The sequence below is a fragment of the Populus euphratica genome, unplaced genomic scaffold (genome assembly GCF_000495115.2).
Source record: "Populus euphratica unplaced genomic scaffold, PopEup_1.0 scaffold141.1, whole genome shotgun sequence".
NCBI classification, from domain to species: domain Eukaryota; kingdom Viridiplantae; phylum Streptophyta; class Magnoliopsida; order Malpighiales; family Salicaceae; genus Populus; species Populus euphratica.
This window is the reverse complement of record NW_011499971.1, coordinates 528,842-550,267: the sequence shown is the minus strand read 5'-3', so window position 1 is coordinate 550,267 and position 21,426 is coordinate 528,842. Positions and strand designations below refer to the sequence as shown.

The 21,426-nt window shown below is 31.5% G+C and overlaps 2 protein-coding genes across 2 annotated transcripts; one reads left to right on the top strand and one right to left on the bottom strand.

The window, feature by feature from the left end:
* Positions 1–1,955: 1,955 nt before the first annotated feature.
* Positions 1,956–5,962, top strand: LOC105139297 (protein YIPF6 homolog). The gene is made up of 3 exons (XM_011045682.1): positions 1,956–2,619; positions 5,094–5,168; positions 5,434–5,962. The coding sequence occupies exons 1-3, from the start codon at positions 2,104–2,106 to the stop codon at positions 5,692–5,694; spliced, it is 852 nt and encodes a 283-aa protein (XP_011043984.1). The 5' UTR covers positions 1,956–2,103; the 3' UTR covers positions 5,695–5,962.
* Positions 5,963–7,660: 1,698 nt separating this feature from the next.
* Positions 7,661–10,816, bottom strand: LOC105139294 (pentatricopeptide repeat-containing protein At2g27800, mitochondrial-like). The gene is made up of 2 exons (XM_011045680.1): positions 10,604–10,816; positions 7,661–9,287 (listed from the first exon to the last, which is right to left on the bottom strand). The coding sequence occupies exon 2, from the start codon at positions 9,277–9,279 to the stop codon at positions 7,957–7,959; it is 1,323 nt and encodes a 440-aa protein (XP_011043982.1). The 5' UTR covers positions 9,280–9,287; positions 10,604–10,816; the 3' UTR covers positions 7,661–7,956.
* Between the last annotated feature and the right edge of the window lie 10,610 nt (positions 10,817–21,426).

Sequence of the window (21,426 nt, the reverse complement as noted above, 5' to 3'; positions counted from 1 at the left end):
AGTCTTCTGAATTTTATTTTATTTTATTGAAAAATGAAAATAGCATAGTTTTAAAAGAGCTTTTATTCTGAATTATGATTTTAATATAATCGTGGTTCTGTTTACTGCTTCAGTCAATATAATTGGTACGCAGCCATGTAATTATAACTGCTGCTTCTTTTCATATGCTTCCTTCCAGCTCATCATAAACAATCCATCCAAATTACTCGGCAGATGCTTTTTCTTTAATTTCTAGATTATATATATTGAAGAAGAAGAAGAGGGGAAGTTGTCTTGAAGGAGAGGTAGGGACTGGGGATGGGCCAATCCTCTTCTTCATGCTCGTGCAATAATGGCCATGAGATTTACAAGCCTATTATCATTGGAAAAAACAACAGTAATATTGACGGGGACGGCGACTTGACCTAATGTCTTCCTTTCGAGTGCTTGGGCAGTGTGTCTAGGAAGCTTGCCTGCCTTGACAGGAACTCTTGCTCCCTGGTTTGCAAGAGACGGAAATGTGTAGATTCGAAGTCAAGAAACCGCCTTCGTTCCGAGTGTCTCCATCCCTGCCTTCATTACTCTCTCGGTTCAACACTGTCTCCATTCTGTCTCTCACGTGCCTCCCGCAAGCTACTCAACATAGACTATGCTGCCCTCAATTGCATTCCCATTTTTCTCTCATCTTTCACCGAGTGTGTACCGATTTTCTGCAGTTGTTATTAGCGTTGTTTAATATAGATATTAATAAGGTAGTTAAACCACTACTATTTTTATTGGCAATTAAGTAAAAATATATTATTTTTTTAATATTTTTTTTATCCTCTGTGTTATATGCTGAAATATTTTAATAAAAAACTCTGCTAGTTTTATACAAAATCCCTCGTCTTTCGGAGACCAGTGTGTGCTTGAATCAGTCGAATGGAAATCGGATATGAACTGATGTCTTCACCAGTATTTACAGTGTACATTTGATAACCTGGGATTTGAAAATATTTTGCCTTGACAAGCTCCATTGTACCGAATCTTCTGAGTTCTCATTTAAGCGATAATGAATTTGTACGTTAATTATACTTCTAGGATTTATTAATTATTAATACTATAAATTAAATTAGCTTGGTTAATTATTGTACATCCACTGTTCACCAACATTGGATCCTTCGGATCCCTAAAGTTTTTCTTCCTTTTCTTTTTTGTCATTAAGTTTTAGGATCCTTCGGATCCCTAAAGTTTTTCTTCTTTTTCTTTTTTGTCATTAAGTTTTACTTTTTTTAATGTAATTGCTATCTTGTTGGCATAGTTTCAAGTGTTAGGTTTTGTTTCATTTATATGTTCTCACATGTGTAATATTATTTCTACTTTACATTACGAAATAAAATTAAGGGTTTGGCTTAAAAAAAGAGTAATGAAAAGGATTGAAATTAAATGAACTGAATTAGCTTGGATATTTATTGTAAATGCACCGTTTACCAACATTTATTTCATTATTCATAGCTTTTTTATGAGAAATCTAGTTTTTAAAAAGTTTATTTAGAGCTAATTTAAAAATGCAATTTAACTCATTTTTTTAAATTAAATTTTTTTATTTAAAATTTATATTTTTTAGAATAGTTTTGATATATTGATATAAAAAATAATTTTTTAAAATAAAAAAATTATATTAATATATTTTTAAATAAAAAATATTTTAAATTATAACTACTATTATAATTCTAAATAAATCTTTAGTAGTTGCTTTATTATTGAGAAATTGCATTTATTTTATTGGCATTTATTTTCCTGATTATAAAGTATTTTTCTAAAAAAATAAATTTTTTTTGTTTTAAATTATTTTTTATATATGATATGTTTATATAAAAAATAAATTTTAATAAAAAAATATTATTTTAATATATTAAAAAAACAATTTAAAAAATAACTAACTTTCCATAATGCATTTACAACGACGACGTTTTCCAGCCTCCCTCCCGAAACACACAAACAAAACCTTTCCTTCACGATCCATAAATTAAAAACACCGGATCCTCTTCTCTCTTACGATCAGATCTAAAACAGAACTACCCTTTTTTCCATCACTTTCCCGCGAAAACAAAACACCACATTTTCCCGGAAAATAACCAAAAAATGTCGCACAACAGCGACACGATCCCTCTCCACGCATCTTCTCAATCAGACATCGACGAGATCGAGAACCTAATCAACTCCTCCATCCAATCCAGTCCTTCAACAGTCCTGCCCGCCCGCCCACCAAGCCCTCCCCGAATACCCGTATCCACTTCTCCCTTCATCCAATCAAATCTCCCTCCACCTCAACCGAAACCACAACCCACCATCCAGAAACCGCCATCCATCATCCCTTCCGCCCCTCTACCTCCTCTCCCACCTAGCTCTGGCAACTCTGCCGGTGGCAATTTTTCTGCAACCGGGTTCGGGTCCCCTCCGAACACGTTGACGGAGCCAGTTTGGGATACCGTAAAAAGAGATCTTTCTAGGATTGTGAGTAATTTGAAGCTGGTTGTGTTTCCTAACCCGTATCGAGAAGATCCGGGTAAGGCTTTGAGAGATTGGGATCTGTGGGGTCCCTTTTTCTTTATCGTCTTTCTGGGACTCACTCTTTCTTGGTCCGCTTCTGTTAAAAAGGTTAGTATTTTTTTTTTTTAACAGAATGCCTTTGATTTTGATCTAGTTGGTTTTTATATTTTTTATTTTTCACCTGTTTGAACTCTTTTAGGATATTTTTGGTAGCTTAGAGAATGAAAGAATGGGAATTACTAGGAATGAAAAGTTTTTAGTCATTTTGATTCTGTACAGATTAATGGAGTTGGTGATAAGGCAGAGAGATTAATGGAGTTGGTGATATATTTAACTATAAATTTGGAGATGAGGTAGCCATGTTGGTTTTAGAACTGCATTGTGGCACCAGGCACATGATAGGATCTGAATGTGCTTCCACATTCAACCACCGCCGTATGATGGGGGTGTTTGATTGAATCTGTAATGTTTATAGTGATTTTTTTTAATGGTTATGATCGTTATTTCAAGCTTGGTGGTTACTGTTTTAAAAAGCTCACCAAAAACTGATGAAAATGTCTGCATATTATTGTTAGTTTGTGAGACTTTGTGGTAGAACACTTGTTTTTTGTTTTGTACATCATAGCATTGGAGTTTAAGAGTCTTTTGTTTTGTTAGCTCTACTTATTTGTCCCTTCTGGTGAATTTGTGGAAAATGTGGAAGATAATTTTTCGAACATTCTTTACAATGCCATGCATTCCATGGTGGCTGTGACCAAGATATAACACCCTTGACAGTGAAAAGTCGTGTGATCAGGAATGCATTCTTATAAGATCATTCTACTTAATAGCTGCTAGTTACATCCAAGATGTATAATTTTTGAGTAATCAAAAACAGGGAACAATGAGATTTGAGATTTCTTCCCGACAAGTAAACTGTTTCATGATCAATTCTTGTGCTTTGTGGTTTCATGTTCATGCCAATGATTGTGATATTCTTGAGGGTTGTAAAGGTAGGGTTTGAATGAAGTGAAAAATAGGTCTGAATTTTGTTGGTTTTTTTTCTAGAAACAATGGATATTCCAAGTTCTATGCCTGGAGTAATTCAAACATTTTAAATGCCTGGTCTGATTTCTTAGTATCAGACTTGCATCATAAAATCTGAAAGATGGTTAGAAAGCTTATAAACTTTCGCAAAGCTTATTTCAATCCTCGGAGTAAAACATCATAATTAGTTAAGAACAATTTATTGACTTAGTTAGGTCTTCCTGATTCTTTAAGGACTTTTGACTCTAGACAGGAAACTTGGAAATATGAACATAAATTAACTATGATTGCATAATAAGACCTGAAAACATTAAAACATAATGACAGAAGCCCATTTCACACCTGTTTAAGCTGAAAATTATCAAAATATTGTAGACTCAATTTTTTTGTCAAAAGAAAATAAATGAAATGGAGTCATAGGTTTTCATATGCAAAATAAATGTACAATAGCAGTTGATACTAATGGAGCAAAACTTCAAAATAATTCCAAGTGGCTCTAAATTAATTTGAAAATATTTAGGGTTTGTTTGATGTTGGTGTTGGTTAGTGTTGGTGTTGGTTACCCTACTCCAAAAAGGCTTGGTAAGGAGAAGCACACTCTCCTATGAAGGATTTCCCCATCAAACGTGATGAATGAGTACAGCACACTCTCCTATGAAGGATTTCCCCATAAAACGTGATGAATGAGTTAAATAGGTCTGTTAGTGATACTAGCACTTTTTTCTGCTTTCTAGATCAACATTTCAGCTTTTGATATATAAGCTATTGTTTGGTGACAAATAGTAACATGTTCAGACAACTTGCTTTGTCTTTGCTATATGGTGGCCGCAGAATTGATTTTTGATGTTCGCATGGTGTTTCACTGTTTGCTAAGCATCTTTTTGCTAATCCACAGTAGTCTCTTGTCATATGAGAATTGAAAATTTGATCTTAGAAAGAAAAGTAAGGGAGCATCTATGCTTATCAACTGATGTATGGTCATCACGCAACAACTGACAACAAGGCTAAGTAAACCCTTGGTTATTACACGGGGGCACTGAAGCATTTGTATAGTGACCAAAAAGCAATGCCAAAACATCTGCTTAAAAAATCAACGTTTTGATATTTAAGCCTGCTTTTTTGTCAATGCCTTGCAACATTTTGTCACCTTTTATATGTTGACTAGTTATCATTTCCAAGGAAGAATGTGCCAGATAAATCAGAAAGGCTAGTTGGAAAATAAGTGCTCCTATGTGATTTTGGTGTTGACCTGTGATTTATTTTTCGTTGCATTTTCTACCTCTGTACATGTCTTTTCATATTTCAATTGTGGCAGTGCTGAAGTTAACCCTGATGTTCTTGCAAGATCTAGCAATGGGCAAGTTCTCATCATTGCCACGAATGTAGCATGTCCTATGTAGAGAGAGACTAATAGTCTCCCATTCTGGATTGATGATTTTAGCTGCCTGTCTTGTCCATATGTTTTCTTTACTCTTCAAACAAAGCATGTGGCTTGTTATTAGAGCAAAATGTTGCAAGTTTTGTTCAGTTCTAACAGTTTACATGTCATTTTCCAGTCTGAGGTGTTTGCTGTTGCATTTGCACTGCTTGCAGCTGGTGCTGTAATCTTGACACTGAATGTCCTGCTGCTGGTAATAGCTTCTTCTCGTTCTCTTTCCATGAAACACAATCATACATATCCCTCCGTGTCTGTATGCTTTTACATGCCACAGGATTGAACGCAGTTGCTAGCTTTCATTCTTGGTTTATTGCTACTTTTATTTTAAGTTAAATATTATTGTTGCGTGGAATGGAAAAATTCAACATGCATTGACATACCATCATGTTCAAGGTTTGGTAATCTAAAAGCCTGTCACGTGTCTGCATCACAAGTGATTTTCAATTTTGCTGTTTCAGGGTGGACACATAATCTTCTTCCAAAGTCTGAGCCTATTGGGTTACTGTCTCTTTCCTCTAGACGTTGGAGCTCTCGTCTGCATGTTGAAGGACAATGTAATAATAAAAGTGATTGTAGTATCTGTGGCACTGGCTTGGAGCTCGTGGGCTGCCTATCCTTTCATGAGTTCAGCTGTCAACCCAAGAAGAAAGGCTCTTGCACTTTACCCTGTATTTCTGATGTATGTATCAGTTGGTTTTCTCATCATCGCCATTGATTAATGCATTGGCAACTCCCATTGTTGGGATTTTCCGTAAACAATTTAACTCACAGCAGTACATAGGAATTTTACATGGTGGTTAATTTTCTTCTCATGTTACTGTATTTTTTTGACCCGTTTTTGACTTGAGATGTCTGGAGATTCAATCTGCCAGATATTATATAGTTGTATGAAACTTTGATGTGGTTTTGTACCCTGTCCATGTCATTTCTGAAAGTGGTGTCTGTCCTGAAGGAAATGTCTTTCAGGGGGAAGATAGATCTTTCAGCTCGATCTCTTGAATTTGTTTATTTATTTTTATTTTTTTGCCATTTTTATGCTTCTTCTAAAGATGTGTTGTTACAGTAACAAAAATCTCACGACTATTCTGCTATTATTTCTTTGCATTTTTTTAAAAAGTACGTACTATCAAGTAAGAATTTAAAAAGAAAAAAAGATGCAGAAACTTTTTAAGCCTAATGGGGCTTCTTTAAATGTTAGTGTGAAGGTGGAATTTCCCGAGTTTCGTGGCTTCAGGAACATAGCAAAACCTTGATGTTCAAAGAAAGGGGGGGAACTTGATGTTCAAAGAAAGGGAGAGAGAGAGAGCACAAAAATGCCTAGTGGTAGATTCTGGTTTGTAACTTGTGATTTGTTAATGACGCTGGAAAACGAGATGCTGGTTCTCATTGAGCTAGAAAACAAATGTTAACCATGATTCTAACGGCATGTCCTTGTGTTTCGTTAGCCACTCTGCAAATCAATAAGCCTTTTCTAACTTAATTGTATATTTGAAGTATGAGTTTTTTTAAAAATAAATAAATGCTTTTTATTATTATGTTTTTTAGGTTTTTTATTTATTAGAAGGGAATTTTTTTATAATTTATTTTTTTCTATTTAGTATTATTATGATTTTTTTAATTTTTTATATAAAAGTTGTAATAGTCTTTTGGTAAGTGTAGATATTAATAAATAAAATTAATTATTTTAAGAGTTTTATTATATTTATTATGTTTTTAATTTCTAAGGGTTTTGACATGTAATAAATATTTTTTATGTATGTTGCAAAACAACAATAACTAGAAAAAATTATATAAATAAGACATGTTTATATAAAAAAGAATAAATAAATTCTTTCTCAAGAAAAATACATTTAGGCTCTAGTATTTTGTTTCTGAATACGTGACTTGCTATAACCGACTGACTAATAGAGAAATTTTTTTTAAAAAAAATATCTTTTAATTTTCTATTATGATGATTATGATGTTTTTCTACTTTTTTTATATATTTAAAGAGAATATTTTTTTTTAATTTAGTTTTTATTATTCGATATTATTAGGGTTGCAATAAACTTTCAGCATGCGGATATATAACAAATAAAATTAAACATTTTAAAATTCTCACTCTACTAGTGATATTTTTAGTTTTCAGAGTAATAAACTCTTTTACCATAAGCTTCGCTTTATTTTGCGCAAAGACGTCCTCATGTTTCCCATCATTGTTATCTTTCTTCAGATAGTGGGGCAAGACATTGAAAGAAGTCCCGAAAAATCCCGCTAGAAATGTAGTTGATACTATTAATTTAGTTCTGAATTACTGATTAGTAGCCTTTTCGTGGAGAGTTGAAGAGGTGTAAATCCATGAAAAACACAAGCAAAGCACCGCACAGTAGTCAAATGCATGTCGCCACTCGGCACTGCTCGTTGCAAGATTAAAATGTAAAAAACTGAAGTCAGGAGAAAGAAATGAATTCCAAAGATATGCCTAAGAAATGAATTCCAAAGATCTGCCTAAATTCAGAAATGAATGAATTTTACCTATAATCATACAAGAAGCAATAACGAGAGCATTCCGACAATTTTCACCTGTGAGAATGCCATGCCCTGTGATCATGGGGTACTTCAGAAATATAAAGCGGGGTGATATTTGAATTTAACTCTTCATAACTTTTAATTCAGGTGAAATTTCATGTATGGGAAACTCATACCTCTTTTAAGATGCCTTGTATAAACAGAGACAGTGTACTTTAACAGAATGCGTTGTAGTAGAGTACAGTTCAATGCATATCTTTTCTCGCCAACATTATGTTTTATGCATTTGATTATTTGCTTGTCAATATTACAAGCAATTTCTTCTTTACAAAATTGCACACCAGCTCAAATTCGACTTTCATGCACAGTGCAGACAATAGCAGCGCAGCTCATCATTATGGTAATGTAGAAATTTTGGAAACCACACTTGAAACATGGTAGAGCTATTTGAAACAATGGAACTTGCCCAACACTCAATACCTGAAACGTTCTCTGTCATTTGAATTTCCAAAGTCATCTTCAAGCACGTGTAGAAGCTCTCTGTAAGTTATCCCATCCACAAGGTCTTTTTCTTGCCACTCCTTCAACAAACTCGTGGCCTCCCCAACCCTTCCTTGCCTGCACATCTCATCCAAGACTGTCTTGTATGTGATTAAATCAACTGACCTATGCTTATCAATCATCTCCCACAAATAATTCACTGCCTCCCTAACTTCTCCACCAAGAGCCAAAGCATTCACAAGTGAGTTGAATGACTTGTTGCTTAGGACAAATCCTTTTTCCTTCATTTCATCAAACAACTCTCTAGCATTATTTGTTCGGCCTTGAGCACATAATCCATGGACCAGATAATCATAGGAAAATGAGTTAGGCAAGCACTTGTAAACCACACCCATTTGATGGAACACTCTTAAAGCATCATTGACATGCAATGATAGAACATAGCCCTTTATCATGGAATTCAAAGAGAAAATATCAGGCTCGATCCCATCATCCACCATCTGCTTAAACAAGCATCTCATAGTCTCCATATACATATGATTTATATAAGAATTCCTGCCCCTACTCAACATTGCTGTTAAAAGAATATTATATGTTTTAATTGACGGTCTACAATCTAAGTTTCTACTACTTTTCATGCGCTTAAATATATTCACGGCTCTCGTCAGCTTCCTAGCTTCAGTAAAATAATAGATAATTGAATTGTATAAAGCCTCATTACCAATATGAGGAACAGCGAGTAGTTGGTTGACAACATCATCCATCTCTTGGTACATTTTGGCAATTCCAAGCTTCTTTATAGTAACATGATAAGTGGATGCATCATGCCTAAACCTATGTTGTTGTGATGCCCAATTGAAAAGCTCCAAACAGACTAAAGGATCATCTTCAAGAGTTATGCTACTGCACAATTCTTCATTGGTGAATCGTGATGGGAGTTGGGAAATTGCCCGTTGAAATTTAGCTTCATCAAGAATAGGCCTGCTGTTGGCTTTTGCTCGTTTATTATTTCTCTTTCTAAAAGATCTTGATGGGGCTTTAGTCGAGTAAAAGGTAGAAAATATGGAACTTGGGAGAATTTGTGTTTGAGTGAAAAGATCTGTATCTTTCAATTTTCTGGCAGTGGGGTTCAAATATGAAGAAATAACTGAATATCGGGCCACTATGGGAAATGGAAATTTAGCCAAGTCTTTGGAATGAAATGTGTTTATGCAGGACGGTGGACTGATAAAATGTTTTTTAGAGAGGATGTATCTCAAGCAATCTCCACCAATAGCACCCTTCTTGTCCCACATCTTGGAAACTACAGGAGCAAACCAAGAAAGAAAGAAAATTACTTACAGTTACTCTCAAGAAAGCAATCAGAAACAAACTCGCATACCAGGAAATATTTGATCATGTAAATGCCTAAACTGGACGCTCTATAACACAACAATAACAAAAAAAGGGCATCCACGGTCACCTCCAACCATCAAGAAGGAAAGTAAGGAAATGGAGAGAATTAGGTCCTCGTCATTAATTGAAATCTATGGTTAAACTAGGAGAAATAATAAGCAGAGTCTCAATTTCTAAACCCAAAAGTTCAAATATTAAAAGCAGACTGTATATTATTTGCAATAAACTTATACCACAGATACCCTGCAAATTATCAACTTGAAATCAACAAAGCTTAGTATATTAAGAAGATATAAAACCAGAATCATGAGTTGTTCATGAGGATCTTCATGAACTCTTTCATTTTTATTACATTCCCTGCCATTCCCCTCTTTCATTTTTATTACATTCCCTGCCATGCCCCTCCCCCACAATCGAGTTGTTGCAGTTGATATTAACACTCATTTTCATGAACTCTTTTACTAATCAACATCGATCTCTGTATCTGTGTGATACCAATGACTAACATAGCTATCTTCTGCATGCTGCAATGTGCATCCAAGTAACCAGCTTGTGAAGTTAATGGTCATGGTACCATGTAAAGGGAAATTATTTGTATATTGGGGGTTCCCCCCCCCCCCCCCCCACCCCACATAAACATGAGACCCGCTACGAAAATCATCTATGGGTGTTAGAGGGGGAGTACAACTCCGGGCATACTGAATAATTCCTCCTAAAAGGTTAACTATGTATACATGCATACATGATGATATGGGCTACCAACTTGAAAACTTGTAACACCCACCACCCGTCTCCCCATGGGAGTTCTGGATTCAATCCACCAAGAAATACACGATAAAGGAAGCTTTCATCATGGCAGTTGTCAGCGGATAGACACACAGGCTGTATTGATAAATGTTATAGATGCAAGAAAACCAGTCTACTTTTTAGAAACAAAAAGGATACTAGGAAGGAAACATTTCCCTCGTTCATTAGAGAGATTAGCTTATATCCAGGTCAATAAGGTCCTACTCGTAAACATTTTAAAATTACAGGAAAAATGAAAAACACAATTCCATAAGCAGTAAAGAAACTGCACACAGAATTCATTATTCCCATCACACAAAGAAAAACAAGCAATAGATAGGCTTGATATCAAATGAGGCGAATGAAAAGCGATCCTAGTTAACCAAGAGTCAAGAAAAAAAAAACGAAGGGATGAATCCATGAAAAAGAGGGACTTACGAGTTTGAAGGAAGAGAGAAATGCGAGTGGAGGGAGGTGAATTAGGGTTTCGATTCTTTCCTTCTGTCACAACTGAAAATTGAGATGGATGCTTGCTTGCTTCTTCTAGCTAAGCATTGCAATTTGCAAGAAGAAGATCCAAAAATCAGTGCCAAGTCTCTTCTCTTCCGTTGTTTCTTTAGGTTGTCTGTAATTTTAGACTCCATTGATGGGCTTATGAAGCCCAGGTAGTGGGGGTAAACATTAAACATTGAGTCAGGTGCTGAATCCGAGGCCCATAGACCCATGAAAACGACACATGCCCAAAAAAACTATGGCCTGAACAAGTAGCAGCTTACACAACGGATGGATGTATTTCAGTACTGGGGGAGAAAGAGAGAGAGTGTGTTCTTCATTTTTATTCGATGATTTTTTCGTGTTGGGAATGTGGATGAGAGGAATTGTGAGAATTACGTTAAGAAACTTGTTAGATAAGGTGGCTTAGTGGGGTGATCTCTTGGTTCAAAGCTGGAAAAGAATCTGGAGCCGCATTGCTCAACACCCACCCACTGACCTGTCTCCTTGCAAGAAGTGAGTGGAAAGCAAAGAGGGATGTCTAGTTCTTGGAAGCTGGGGATTGGGATAGTTTGGACACAGAATTTGAAGCTTATATATGGTAAATGGGAAGATTTATAAGCACAGAAGGACAGCATATTTCTCAAAAAGAAAAATTCGCAGGCAGGCCCAGCTCGAGCAGAAGATTGAGATGGTGGGATTCGAAGGCATTGTTTTTCTTATGGGAGTGCAGTGCTTGAATTCATTCAAAGAACTAATTAGATTGTACGTGATCACAGATGTAGATGACATCCTGAAATTTCATTTTCTTCTGTCCATCATCTTGACCGGAACTCCATGCTTGAAATTGTCAAGAAAAGCTTATAATCATTGATTCAATTCAAAAGTAACTAGAAGAGTTGACGGCGGAGCTAGAATTAACATCCGGTCAAGTCAGAAATGCTGGCGGGAGGCACCTGAATATTGTCCCACCGGTCCAACAAAAACCACACTGTTTACGAATTTTATATTGAGAATCTCTTGCCAGGCGAGGTTTAATGTTTGAAAAGTATTTTAAAAAAAAATAAATATTTTTATTTTAAATTAATATATTTTTAATATGTATTGATTTTAAAAATAATTTTTAAAAAATAAAAAAATATTATAAACATATTTTTTTAATAAAAAGTTTTTAAAAATAATTATAACTATACTTTTAAACCATAACTGCACATTAAGACCATGTGATTGGGTTATCATGATTATAAACTGCAAATTGGCCTAATAATAATGGGTACAGAGTGGAATGGATGCCAATAATAATGTGAAAGTGCAATCTGTGTATAATATGCCTGGATCCGCTTCTTGCATGCTACATAAAATTTGTTTGTTAAAATATTTTTTATTAAAAAATATATTAAAATAATATTTTTTTATTTTTTTAATTGATACATTAACTGATATGAAAATATAAACAAAAAATTAAAAAAAATATTATTTTTAAAATATTATTAAAACACAAAAATAAAACATGTGGTTGAGATTCCATATGTTTATCGACCAAAAAGTTAAGAAATACCGTTAAATGTTGGAGGATTAAAAAAATATATTTTTTTAATGGAGATAGAATATTAATTGAAAAATATAATTTCTTTAGAAATGTGTTTTAAAATGTATTAAAATAATATTTTTTATGTAAAATATTAAAATTAAAAATAAAAAAAAATATTTTAAAAAAAAAAAACATGATTCAATCTAGATTCAACCTAAAAGATAAAAACAATTATATAAAATGCAAATGAGTCCTTTTAAAAAAAATTTAATTTTTTTAATTTTCAGTGGATATGTTTTTAATGTTTAAAAAGTATTTTAAAAAAGTTTAAATATTTTTATTTTGAATTAATATGTTTTTATGTTTTTAATATGTATTTATTTCAAAAATAATTTTTAAAAAATAAAAAAATATTATAAACATATTTTTTTAATAAAAAGTTTTTAAAAATAATTATAACTATACTTTTAAACCATAACTGCACATTAAGACCATGTGATTGGGTTATCATGATTATAAACTGCAAATTGGCCTAATAATAATGGGTACAGAGTGGAATGGATGCCAATAATAATGTGAAAGTGCAATCTGTGTATAATATGCCTGGATCCGCTTCTTGCATGCTACATAAAATTTGTTTGTTAAAATATTTTTTATTAAAAAATATATTAAAATAATATTTTTTTATTTTTTTAATTGATACATTAATGAAAATATAAACAAAAAATTAAAAAATATTATTATTTTTAAAATATTATTAAAACACAAAAATAAAACATGTGGCTGAGATTCTATATATTTAATGTTGGAGGATTAAGAAATACCGTTAAATGTTGGAGGATTAAGAAAATATATTTTTTAATGGAGATAGAATATTAATTGAAAAATATAATTTCTTTAGAAATGTGTTTTAAAATATATTAAAATAATATTTTTTATGTAAAATATTAAAAATAAAAATAAAAAAAATTATTTTTAAAAAAAAACATGATTCAACCTAGAAGATAAAAACGATTATATAAAATGCAAATGAGTCCTTCAAGAATTAATGTAAAATTATACGTACGCAGTTATCTACTAATTTAAATATATGGTTTGAGATTAATATTCTTCAGCCATTTCTAAATCATAAATATCATAAATATAATAGCAATAGAAGTTTCCTTAGATCTTAAGGCTTTTATAAAATAAATAAAAAATACATGACGGCAAGGGCTATTAATTAGTTCCATAATAGGTATGGTATGAAGGGTTCATAATTTTGTTTCTTATTTTTCAGAATTTTTTTTAAAAACAAAAAACTGAAAGAAAACCATGTTGGTCCCTCAACTTTATAGTATTGATTTATCAAGTCCTTTTTACAATAAGAGTTGGTGTTGATAGGTCCCTCTTTTATTTTGACACAATAACCACAAATCAATGTTAAATGAATCCAGTCGGAGTTTTATCCACTGAATGCGAGTCCATTGTAATTAATTAACCTTCTAACTATTTTTTAATGCTTAATAAATCCTTCCTCCACTGTCAATTTCATGATCAATCTTACCTCTATCGATTATTCAAAGTCATCGTAAATATAAGAAAAAAAAATGACTGTCAATTTCATGATCAATCTTACCTCTTATCAATTATTCAAAGTCATTGTAAATATAAGAAAAATAAAAAATAATAATATGAAATATAATTTACATTCTCGATTCATATTCAATTTAAATTCTGAATTATTATTACGATTTCTTAAGATGCCTACAAAGAATTAACTTTAAATTCTTAATTTCTATTTTAGTTTATTTTTTTATAAAAAATTATCAAATCTTAATTATTAAATATAATCCATCGAATGACTTGCTAACTCGTTGAGCATTGAAAATTTCAAATAAATGTTAAATGATTATTTTTTTTGGTCATTATTTTTTTACTTCAACATATTAATTTATTATATATGGCATTTTAACTTGATTTTTTTTAATTTATTTCTTTTAGAAAACAGATATGATTATATCGCTAAACAGACTAAAATACTTCAATGCAAAAAGTTACTAAAAATGTTCAAGATAATAGTTCTAGATATTTAAAATAAAATAAAATTTCAAGGTGTTATTTTGGGATAGGAAGAAATATGGAATTTTCCATTGCATTTCTTCCATTTATAGTTATTAAAATAAATATTTTATAGCTAATATTTTAATAACTTTTCTATAACTTGTTTTGCATAAATAATTTTTTTAAAGAAAAATATCAATATAAATAGTTAACCAGTTATCAGCTTAATACTGAGCAAAATGACAACACAAAACATGTCTTCAGACATAAATTTTTTTTAAAAAAAAATATTTGTTTTTAAAAGAACTAAAAAACAATCTATATATTTTTAATCACAAAATCCTCTTTATTCTTCAATTGTAACAAGCTAGTCACATTTTATCAATCTTTTAAATATTCTTGTGAATTGCTATTTATGTTTCAAATTATTTCATTGGTTGTTAATTTGTTAGTCCATGATGTTATTTAATAGCAAAGACTCGTTTCATAAAGTCTTATTTGGTTAAATAAAACAATTTTAACATAAAAAAATTGGCATTCAAACATTACTAATATATTTATAAAAAAAATAATAACTCAATTTTAAGGAATAAATAAAAACAAAAAACAAAATAAAGCATCTTAAGGCAACTTGAACCAACATAAAAAACTTGTAACTTGGATCGTGAGGTCAAACTAACCTCATAAAAAAATTCAAAAAATAACAATGGTCAATTCTCAACAATCTAAATATAGATGGATGGAATCAGAAGAAAAAAATAATTAACAAAAAAAAACCCAACAAAATAAAAACTTGCAAACCCATGTAATGTCGTGAAACCTTATGAGTTAAGTCATGCAAATAGAATAACCTAATAGAATGAAAAGGAAGAAAAATGATGAAATTTTATTTTAAAATTAATCTAATTTTGAAGGACAAAATAAAAAAATGATTAAAAAATTAATCGAGTTAATCTACCAAATCTATTGTCTAGGTGATGAGATCGAGGTAAAGGAAATCAAATAAAATCATGATGCTGATTTTTTAAAATAAACAACGTCAAATAATTAAATAAAAAAAAAACATAAGTAAAAAAAATGATGTCAATCCATATTAACTTCTCAACTTGTAACCTAAGTCATTAAATTGAAAGCATCTCATTTGATATTAACTTCTCAACTTGTAACCTAAGTCACTAAATTGAAAGCATCTCATTTGAAAAAAATTTATAAAATTTAATTTTCAATAAATCAAATATTAATAAATTATTTTTTAAAAATTATAAAATTTAATTCTCAATAAATCAAATATTAATAATTTTTTTTTAAAAAAAAAGTCATTGTGAAAAAACCTACAATAATGATTGATGAAAATTGCAATGGAAAAAAAACCAAAAGAAACACAAAAGTTAACGTGGCTCAACAATGCACCTATATTCATAAAAGCGATTAATTTTTATTTTTTGCTAAATCAAAATAGAGTTGTATAGTATGTATTTATAGTAGACCCTATACCACCTAAGAAAACCTAGTTGCTCAAGGAATCTTAACCATCCAATAAGTATTAATGTTTTTTCTTTGATACCATTTTACCATATCATGGGGCCATTTTCCTTGCACGCCAACCTATTAATCGTCATTAGCAATAAACATAAGAAATAAATCTTAAAGAGATTGTTGTCGTTGTTCCACTTCTCTTAGTACACTCCACTCTATTTCTACTTTTGCATCTATATATGAGTCACAAATTATAAATAAAAAATATTAATTAAGATAATATAGATCAAATTTAAAATAAAAAATAAATAAGAATACAACTTATAATTTTGAATTAAAGAGATGAATTGAAAATATAAATCAAATTCATAAAAGGATCCAAAATAAAAAAGCAAAATAATGAGGATCAGATTCAAAAAATAACAAATTACAATTATAGATTCAATGATAAAATTAAATGCATATCAAAATTTAATAAAAGAGTAAAGAATAAAAATAAAAAATAAAAAAATAAAGATCAAAGTTAAAATAATGATGAATGAGAGGATAACTCTGATATTTTGAATAATCAACGTGAATTTCAAGAAAAAGAGAAAGTGAATTTTAAAAGGAAGAGAAGGAGAGAAAAAAAACCCGTCATCGACACCCTGTCTTATAAATGACAACATGTGTCCTCCCATGTTAAAGGAGATGTCTCAACATTTCCAGCGATATTGTATGGATGCCAAGAAACATTGTACGTGTTGTAGAAAACTACTGGCACATCCCACCTACTAGCAAGTAGATTAATTTTTATTTTTAAATTATATTTTATTTTTATTAAAATATCAAATTACTTCTCAATAAACTTTATAATAACTAAAAAAGTAGAATAAAAAATAAAAAAGAACCTTTGTATACTAGTTAAATAAGTTTTGTTTTTAAAAAAGTAATTTAGTGTTTTTTTAAATGAAAAAAAAAAAACTGTTCCCAATCATGATGATGATTTATAAATCTGGATAAATCTTACGAAAAGATTGTAATGCTCAAATAATTAACTCATCAATTATTTTTTTATCATAATAAATTTATCATTATATTGTTTCTATAAATGACTAATTCTTTTATAATGAATAGTGTTTTTTAATTAGCTTTTATAATGAGATAATTATATGTGAGTCCACAAAATTTACAAACCCAAATTGCTATGATGATTAATATATAAAAACATTCTTAAAAATACCACCCAACCACCTTAAACCTTTTTTTTTTTCCTTACAGATAGAACACGATGACGATGAACACCAATATTTGGCCTCTCTTTCTCGGAATTTCCTTCTCTTGCAGTGGTTACGGCCACGATAGGGCGCCAAAACAGAAAAATAGATACAGTGCCAAATCCTCCTCTGATTCGCTTGGTCAGGATAACAGAAATCGTATGAAAGACACGTGTCCTCCTGATATGTCCAAACAACAGGTCAAGGCAAGCAGCCCATGTTTTAAATGAAAGTTTTTTGTATCTTGGTCAAGTACAGGTGGCAAGCTTGCCAAGAGAAGCCCCATCAAGGCAATCTGCTTCGCTAATTGGAGTTACAGTGAAGTCAGTGGCTTGGCAGGACCTGGTTTTAAATGTGCTTGAATTATAAAATGGTTGAGTTTGTAACATCAAAAATATGAATTTTAATATTTTTTTTAATAATTATAATATGTTAATATTAAAAAAATATAAAACAAGATCATTTTAACGCTTCAGAAAGAATTTAAAATTTTATTTTTTTTACTTTAAACTAATTATTATTGTGTTTTTAGATTATTTAAATATTTTGATATCGAAAAAAATTTTAAAAATAAAAAATTATTTTAATATATTTTTAAGTAAAATAATTTAAAAACTAACAGTTATCATTAAAATAAAAATTAATCCGATCCAAACAATTAATCCATGTATGATATGCACTTAAAGAATTCTTAACTAGTAGACTTCCTTTCTAATAAATAATGGATAAAAGCATGTTTGGCCTAGTGCTGCTTATAAACAAAGCACTTCGGATCGATTATCAAAAAAGCAAGGAAGATCCTTTCTTGTTTATTCTAAAAACAAACATATTACTAGACTAATCATGATTAAGCAAATTTAGAGAAAAAGAAAACCATAAACATGCTAAATTTATAAAATGGGAAACACCTGTTCTATATTTATCTGAGATCGAGGCCAGTTCTAGTAGTTTTCTACTCACGTTTTGTGACAAAAAAATTCCCCTGGCCCTTTGGTCCCTCCAGGCACATGCATGCACCGATTCCCTGGTGTGTGTGCAGGCAGTAAGGGACCGTTTGGCTGGCAAGGGCACGGTATCACTGTAAGCCTTGTTTGGATTCCAGTATGGGCATGAAATCGTACGGTCAAAACTGCCTGTAATCTGTATACCTCCCTCCCTGTAGTTATAATTGACATCGACTGTTTGTTTGTTTGTGACAATTATATATTTGGTTTACGTGAAGATGAACAGATGACAATATTGTGTGTACGGCCATGATCTGTTCATGCAGAAACAAAATAGTAATTGCCGTGAGAGAGAGGGAGGGATCAGAAGGGTTGCTTTACTTATTGGGCGAGGTTTTCCTTTACTTGTAGGTGTGGGCATGTGCTGGTGGTGTCGTGTGCTTTCTTTTTGGCACGCAGGTGATGCAAGATGGCTCAGGAAAACGAGCCCCGATGAGTATTCTCTCTGGACAAGAACAACACCATGCAACTGCAGAGCTTGGGGCAATCAACCGATTGGACTCGGTCCCTCTCCATATGTCTCTCACTTGCACTGCTGTCCAAGCAAAACAGAAGAAGACAAAACCAGATCCTAGAAAGAGAGTTGATTTTGATTCTTACCATTTTGTCTGTAGTGCTATCCTGTTGAATCTCTCTCATTTACGAGATGTCGTTGCAATTATCGGGGGGGTTTTCGGATTTTTCTGAGAATTAACCCGGTTTGAACAAAAATTTTGAGAAAATTATTTGGAAAACAGTGTATTTTTTAACAAAAACGTGATTGAAAAAATAGTGATTTTATTAAAAATGAATAAAAAAATCAAACCGTAAAAACTAACATTAACTCTAACCTTAAACTAACCCTAATCCACAACCTTAAACCTAAAAAACAAACCTTAAATATTAATACTAATCACTAACACTTAAAACAAACATTCATGATCAATAACTCTAAAAAAAACCCTAACTAAATACAATAATTGTTTTTGGCAATTTTATTAATATTTAGGTTGTAATTGTGATAAAGGTGAGATGTGTTTTTTTAAAGATAATTATTTAAATTGTAAAAAATAAATCTAGGACTCATTGCACGGTCTTGATTTGGAAAATAAGAATATATTGTGGTAGAGGCAATTACTAAAAATTCTTAAAAGACATTTTAACCTAGATCTCCATCAACAAAACGAATCCCTAGATTATATTGAGTTCACACAGTCAATTTGACAAGATGCTGACCAATTATTTTACGCGAGATTTTTCTTCAACCACTAGCCTCAACGACCGAGACAAGACCTTTCTCCCTTGTAGCCAACCTAACCACCATCAATTGCTCCTTCGATCTCTTCATTTAATCAAAATACCACTTGTAAGACACCACTAGAGTCCAGCCCCTACCAGACCGAATTAGTTTCACAGCCACCATGATAAACCAACCCATAGTAACCCACTGAATCTCCACCAAGACCAGCCACCACTCAACAGCTCCTCTCCTTCACATCAACCCAAACAACCACTACAACAACCACCACCCACACCACCTTGATCTCTTCTTTTTCTCTCGTCAGAAACAGCCCTGGCCAGACAACCATTGCCTTTCTCTCCCTCACTCTCCTAGCTTTCTCATCTTATCGAAACTAGCTAGGATCAATCTTCTGCTTACTCATTCTAGGATCAACACTCTCATTGTAGGATCAATCGGCTACTTACGTACTTCAAAATCTTCTTATTCGTCAAACATCATCATCTTGTTATCCATATTCTCTCCCATCGAGTACATCACAATAATATTTAACAATCAATTAATTTGATTGGTAAAATTAAAATTTCTGTACTTTGCATAAACTACATGAAAATATATGTCTTGACCAGGCAAACACAAATCACTGATTGTATTGGGCGAGGTGGCTGGCATTAACAGATCTAATTTCGTATGAACCAAACAGATTGGGGAGAACAAAATGCTTACCTTTGTCGATGGAAAAGAAAAGAGAGATCCAATCACAGAGAAAGCAATGGTTTGACTCGATGGTCTGCAAATGCACATTCTTGAGCCATGAAATGAAAAGCGAAGAAGATAAATTCACACGGATCTTACTAGGTTATTTCTTTGAATATCATAACGGGTGTGAGAAAAAGCTCTCAACAAATGAGATGGGGTTATCGACTTTTGTTTCACATGTATCTGTTTTAGGGTTTGAAGTTTGAACGAGCTAAACATAGAAATTAAAAACAAAGAAGAAGAAAATTCAAATCTAGCTAGAGGAGTGGTAATGTGATAGATAAATTGTTTATGATATATTATAGTTTGATTTTTTTTTCTAAATTAAAAAATTGTCAATATGTAAACTGTAATTATTTTTCTTAAATGACTAATTGATGGATAATTTTTTGGCTAAATTATTTAAACTTTAATTTTTATTTGAGTATCCTGAACTGTTTTTTGATTAAAAAACAAATTAAGCCCCTTCGTCCAAGTTTACATGTTTTTATTAATTTTTCTTAAATCACGTGTTTCCACAACACTTTTTGTGTTTTTGAATTATTATTTATATATAGTCAAAATTAATAAAACAATATTTTTTATAAAAGTTAGTTTGAGTATTTAAATACAAAAAAAAAATCAAAGAATAGGTTCAGTTTAATCCAAATTTTTTTGGTTTAGATTTGATTCAGTTTGGTTTTTTCAGTTTTAGGCTTATAAAACCGAAACTGACTGGTTACTCTTGTCATAACCAAATTTTTGATTTTATTTTTATTTTTTTTTATTTACTAAAGCTTGTTGATAAAATAAAAAGTAAATGAAGAATGAATTACAATTTGAGTTAATGAAAACATGATTGGAAAGTTTAAATATTTAATTAAACTCTTGACTAGTTTAATTAATTAAATCAAGGGTTTAATTGGAGAATTAATAAATTTTGATATTTAATTGAGCTTGGGATTAAGTTAATTAATTAAATTAAAAGAAATTGAGGAATTAATGAGTTTGAGGACTTAATTAAATTTTGATTTAATTAATTAAAAGAATCAGGGGTTTAATTGAAAAAATACCAAAGTTTGGAGGTTGTTTAGAGAAATTATCAGAAAAGTAAAGTTCAAGGACTAAATTGAATAGTTCAGAAATTCAGGACTGTTGTGTAAATAACGTATCAATTTAGGGATCTAATTGAAATTAACCAAAAAAAATTAAAAGGAATTTTAATTGATTAAGGGGTCCAATTATCGAATTTCCAAAGCCCAGGGGTCAAATTGAAAACTCCCGTTTCCAGCCAAAACGCTGTTGTTGCCATGTCTTCTCCATCCCGAGTCAATAGGGAAGTTTCCGATTCAGCAGGGGAGCTGATAATCTGCAACAAACCCGATCTTGGATAACATCTGTTGCCAATAATCTCGTTCAAGGATTCCATAACACAATCCTGCAAAGACAGGACTGGGGCAAAGCCAATTTCTCTATAAAAGGGAGAAGAAAACCAGGCGTGA

What these genes read in the sequence shown, in the direction of transcription:
- LOC105139294 (XM_011045680.1), bottom strand. Translation starts at nt 9,279, where the DNA reads ATGTGGGACAAGAAGGGTGCTATTGGTGGAGATTGCTTGAGATACATC.
- LOC105139297 (XM_011045682.1), top strand. Translation starts at nt 2,104, where the DNA reads ATGTCGCACAACAGCGACACGATCCCTCTCCACGCATCTTCTCAATCA. An exon ending in GGTCCGCTTCTGTTAAAAAG is followed by an intron (nt 2,620 to 5,093) that starts GTTAGTATTTTT and finishes GTCATTTTCCAG; the next exon opens with TCTGAGGTGTTTGCTGTTGC. An exon ending in CACTGAATGTCCTGCTGCTG is followed by an intron (nt 5,169 to 5,433) that starts GTAATAGCTTCT and finishes TTGCTGTTTCAG; the next exon opens with GGTGGACACATAATCTTCTT.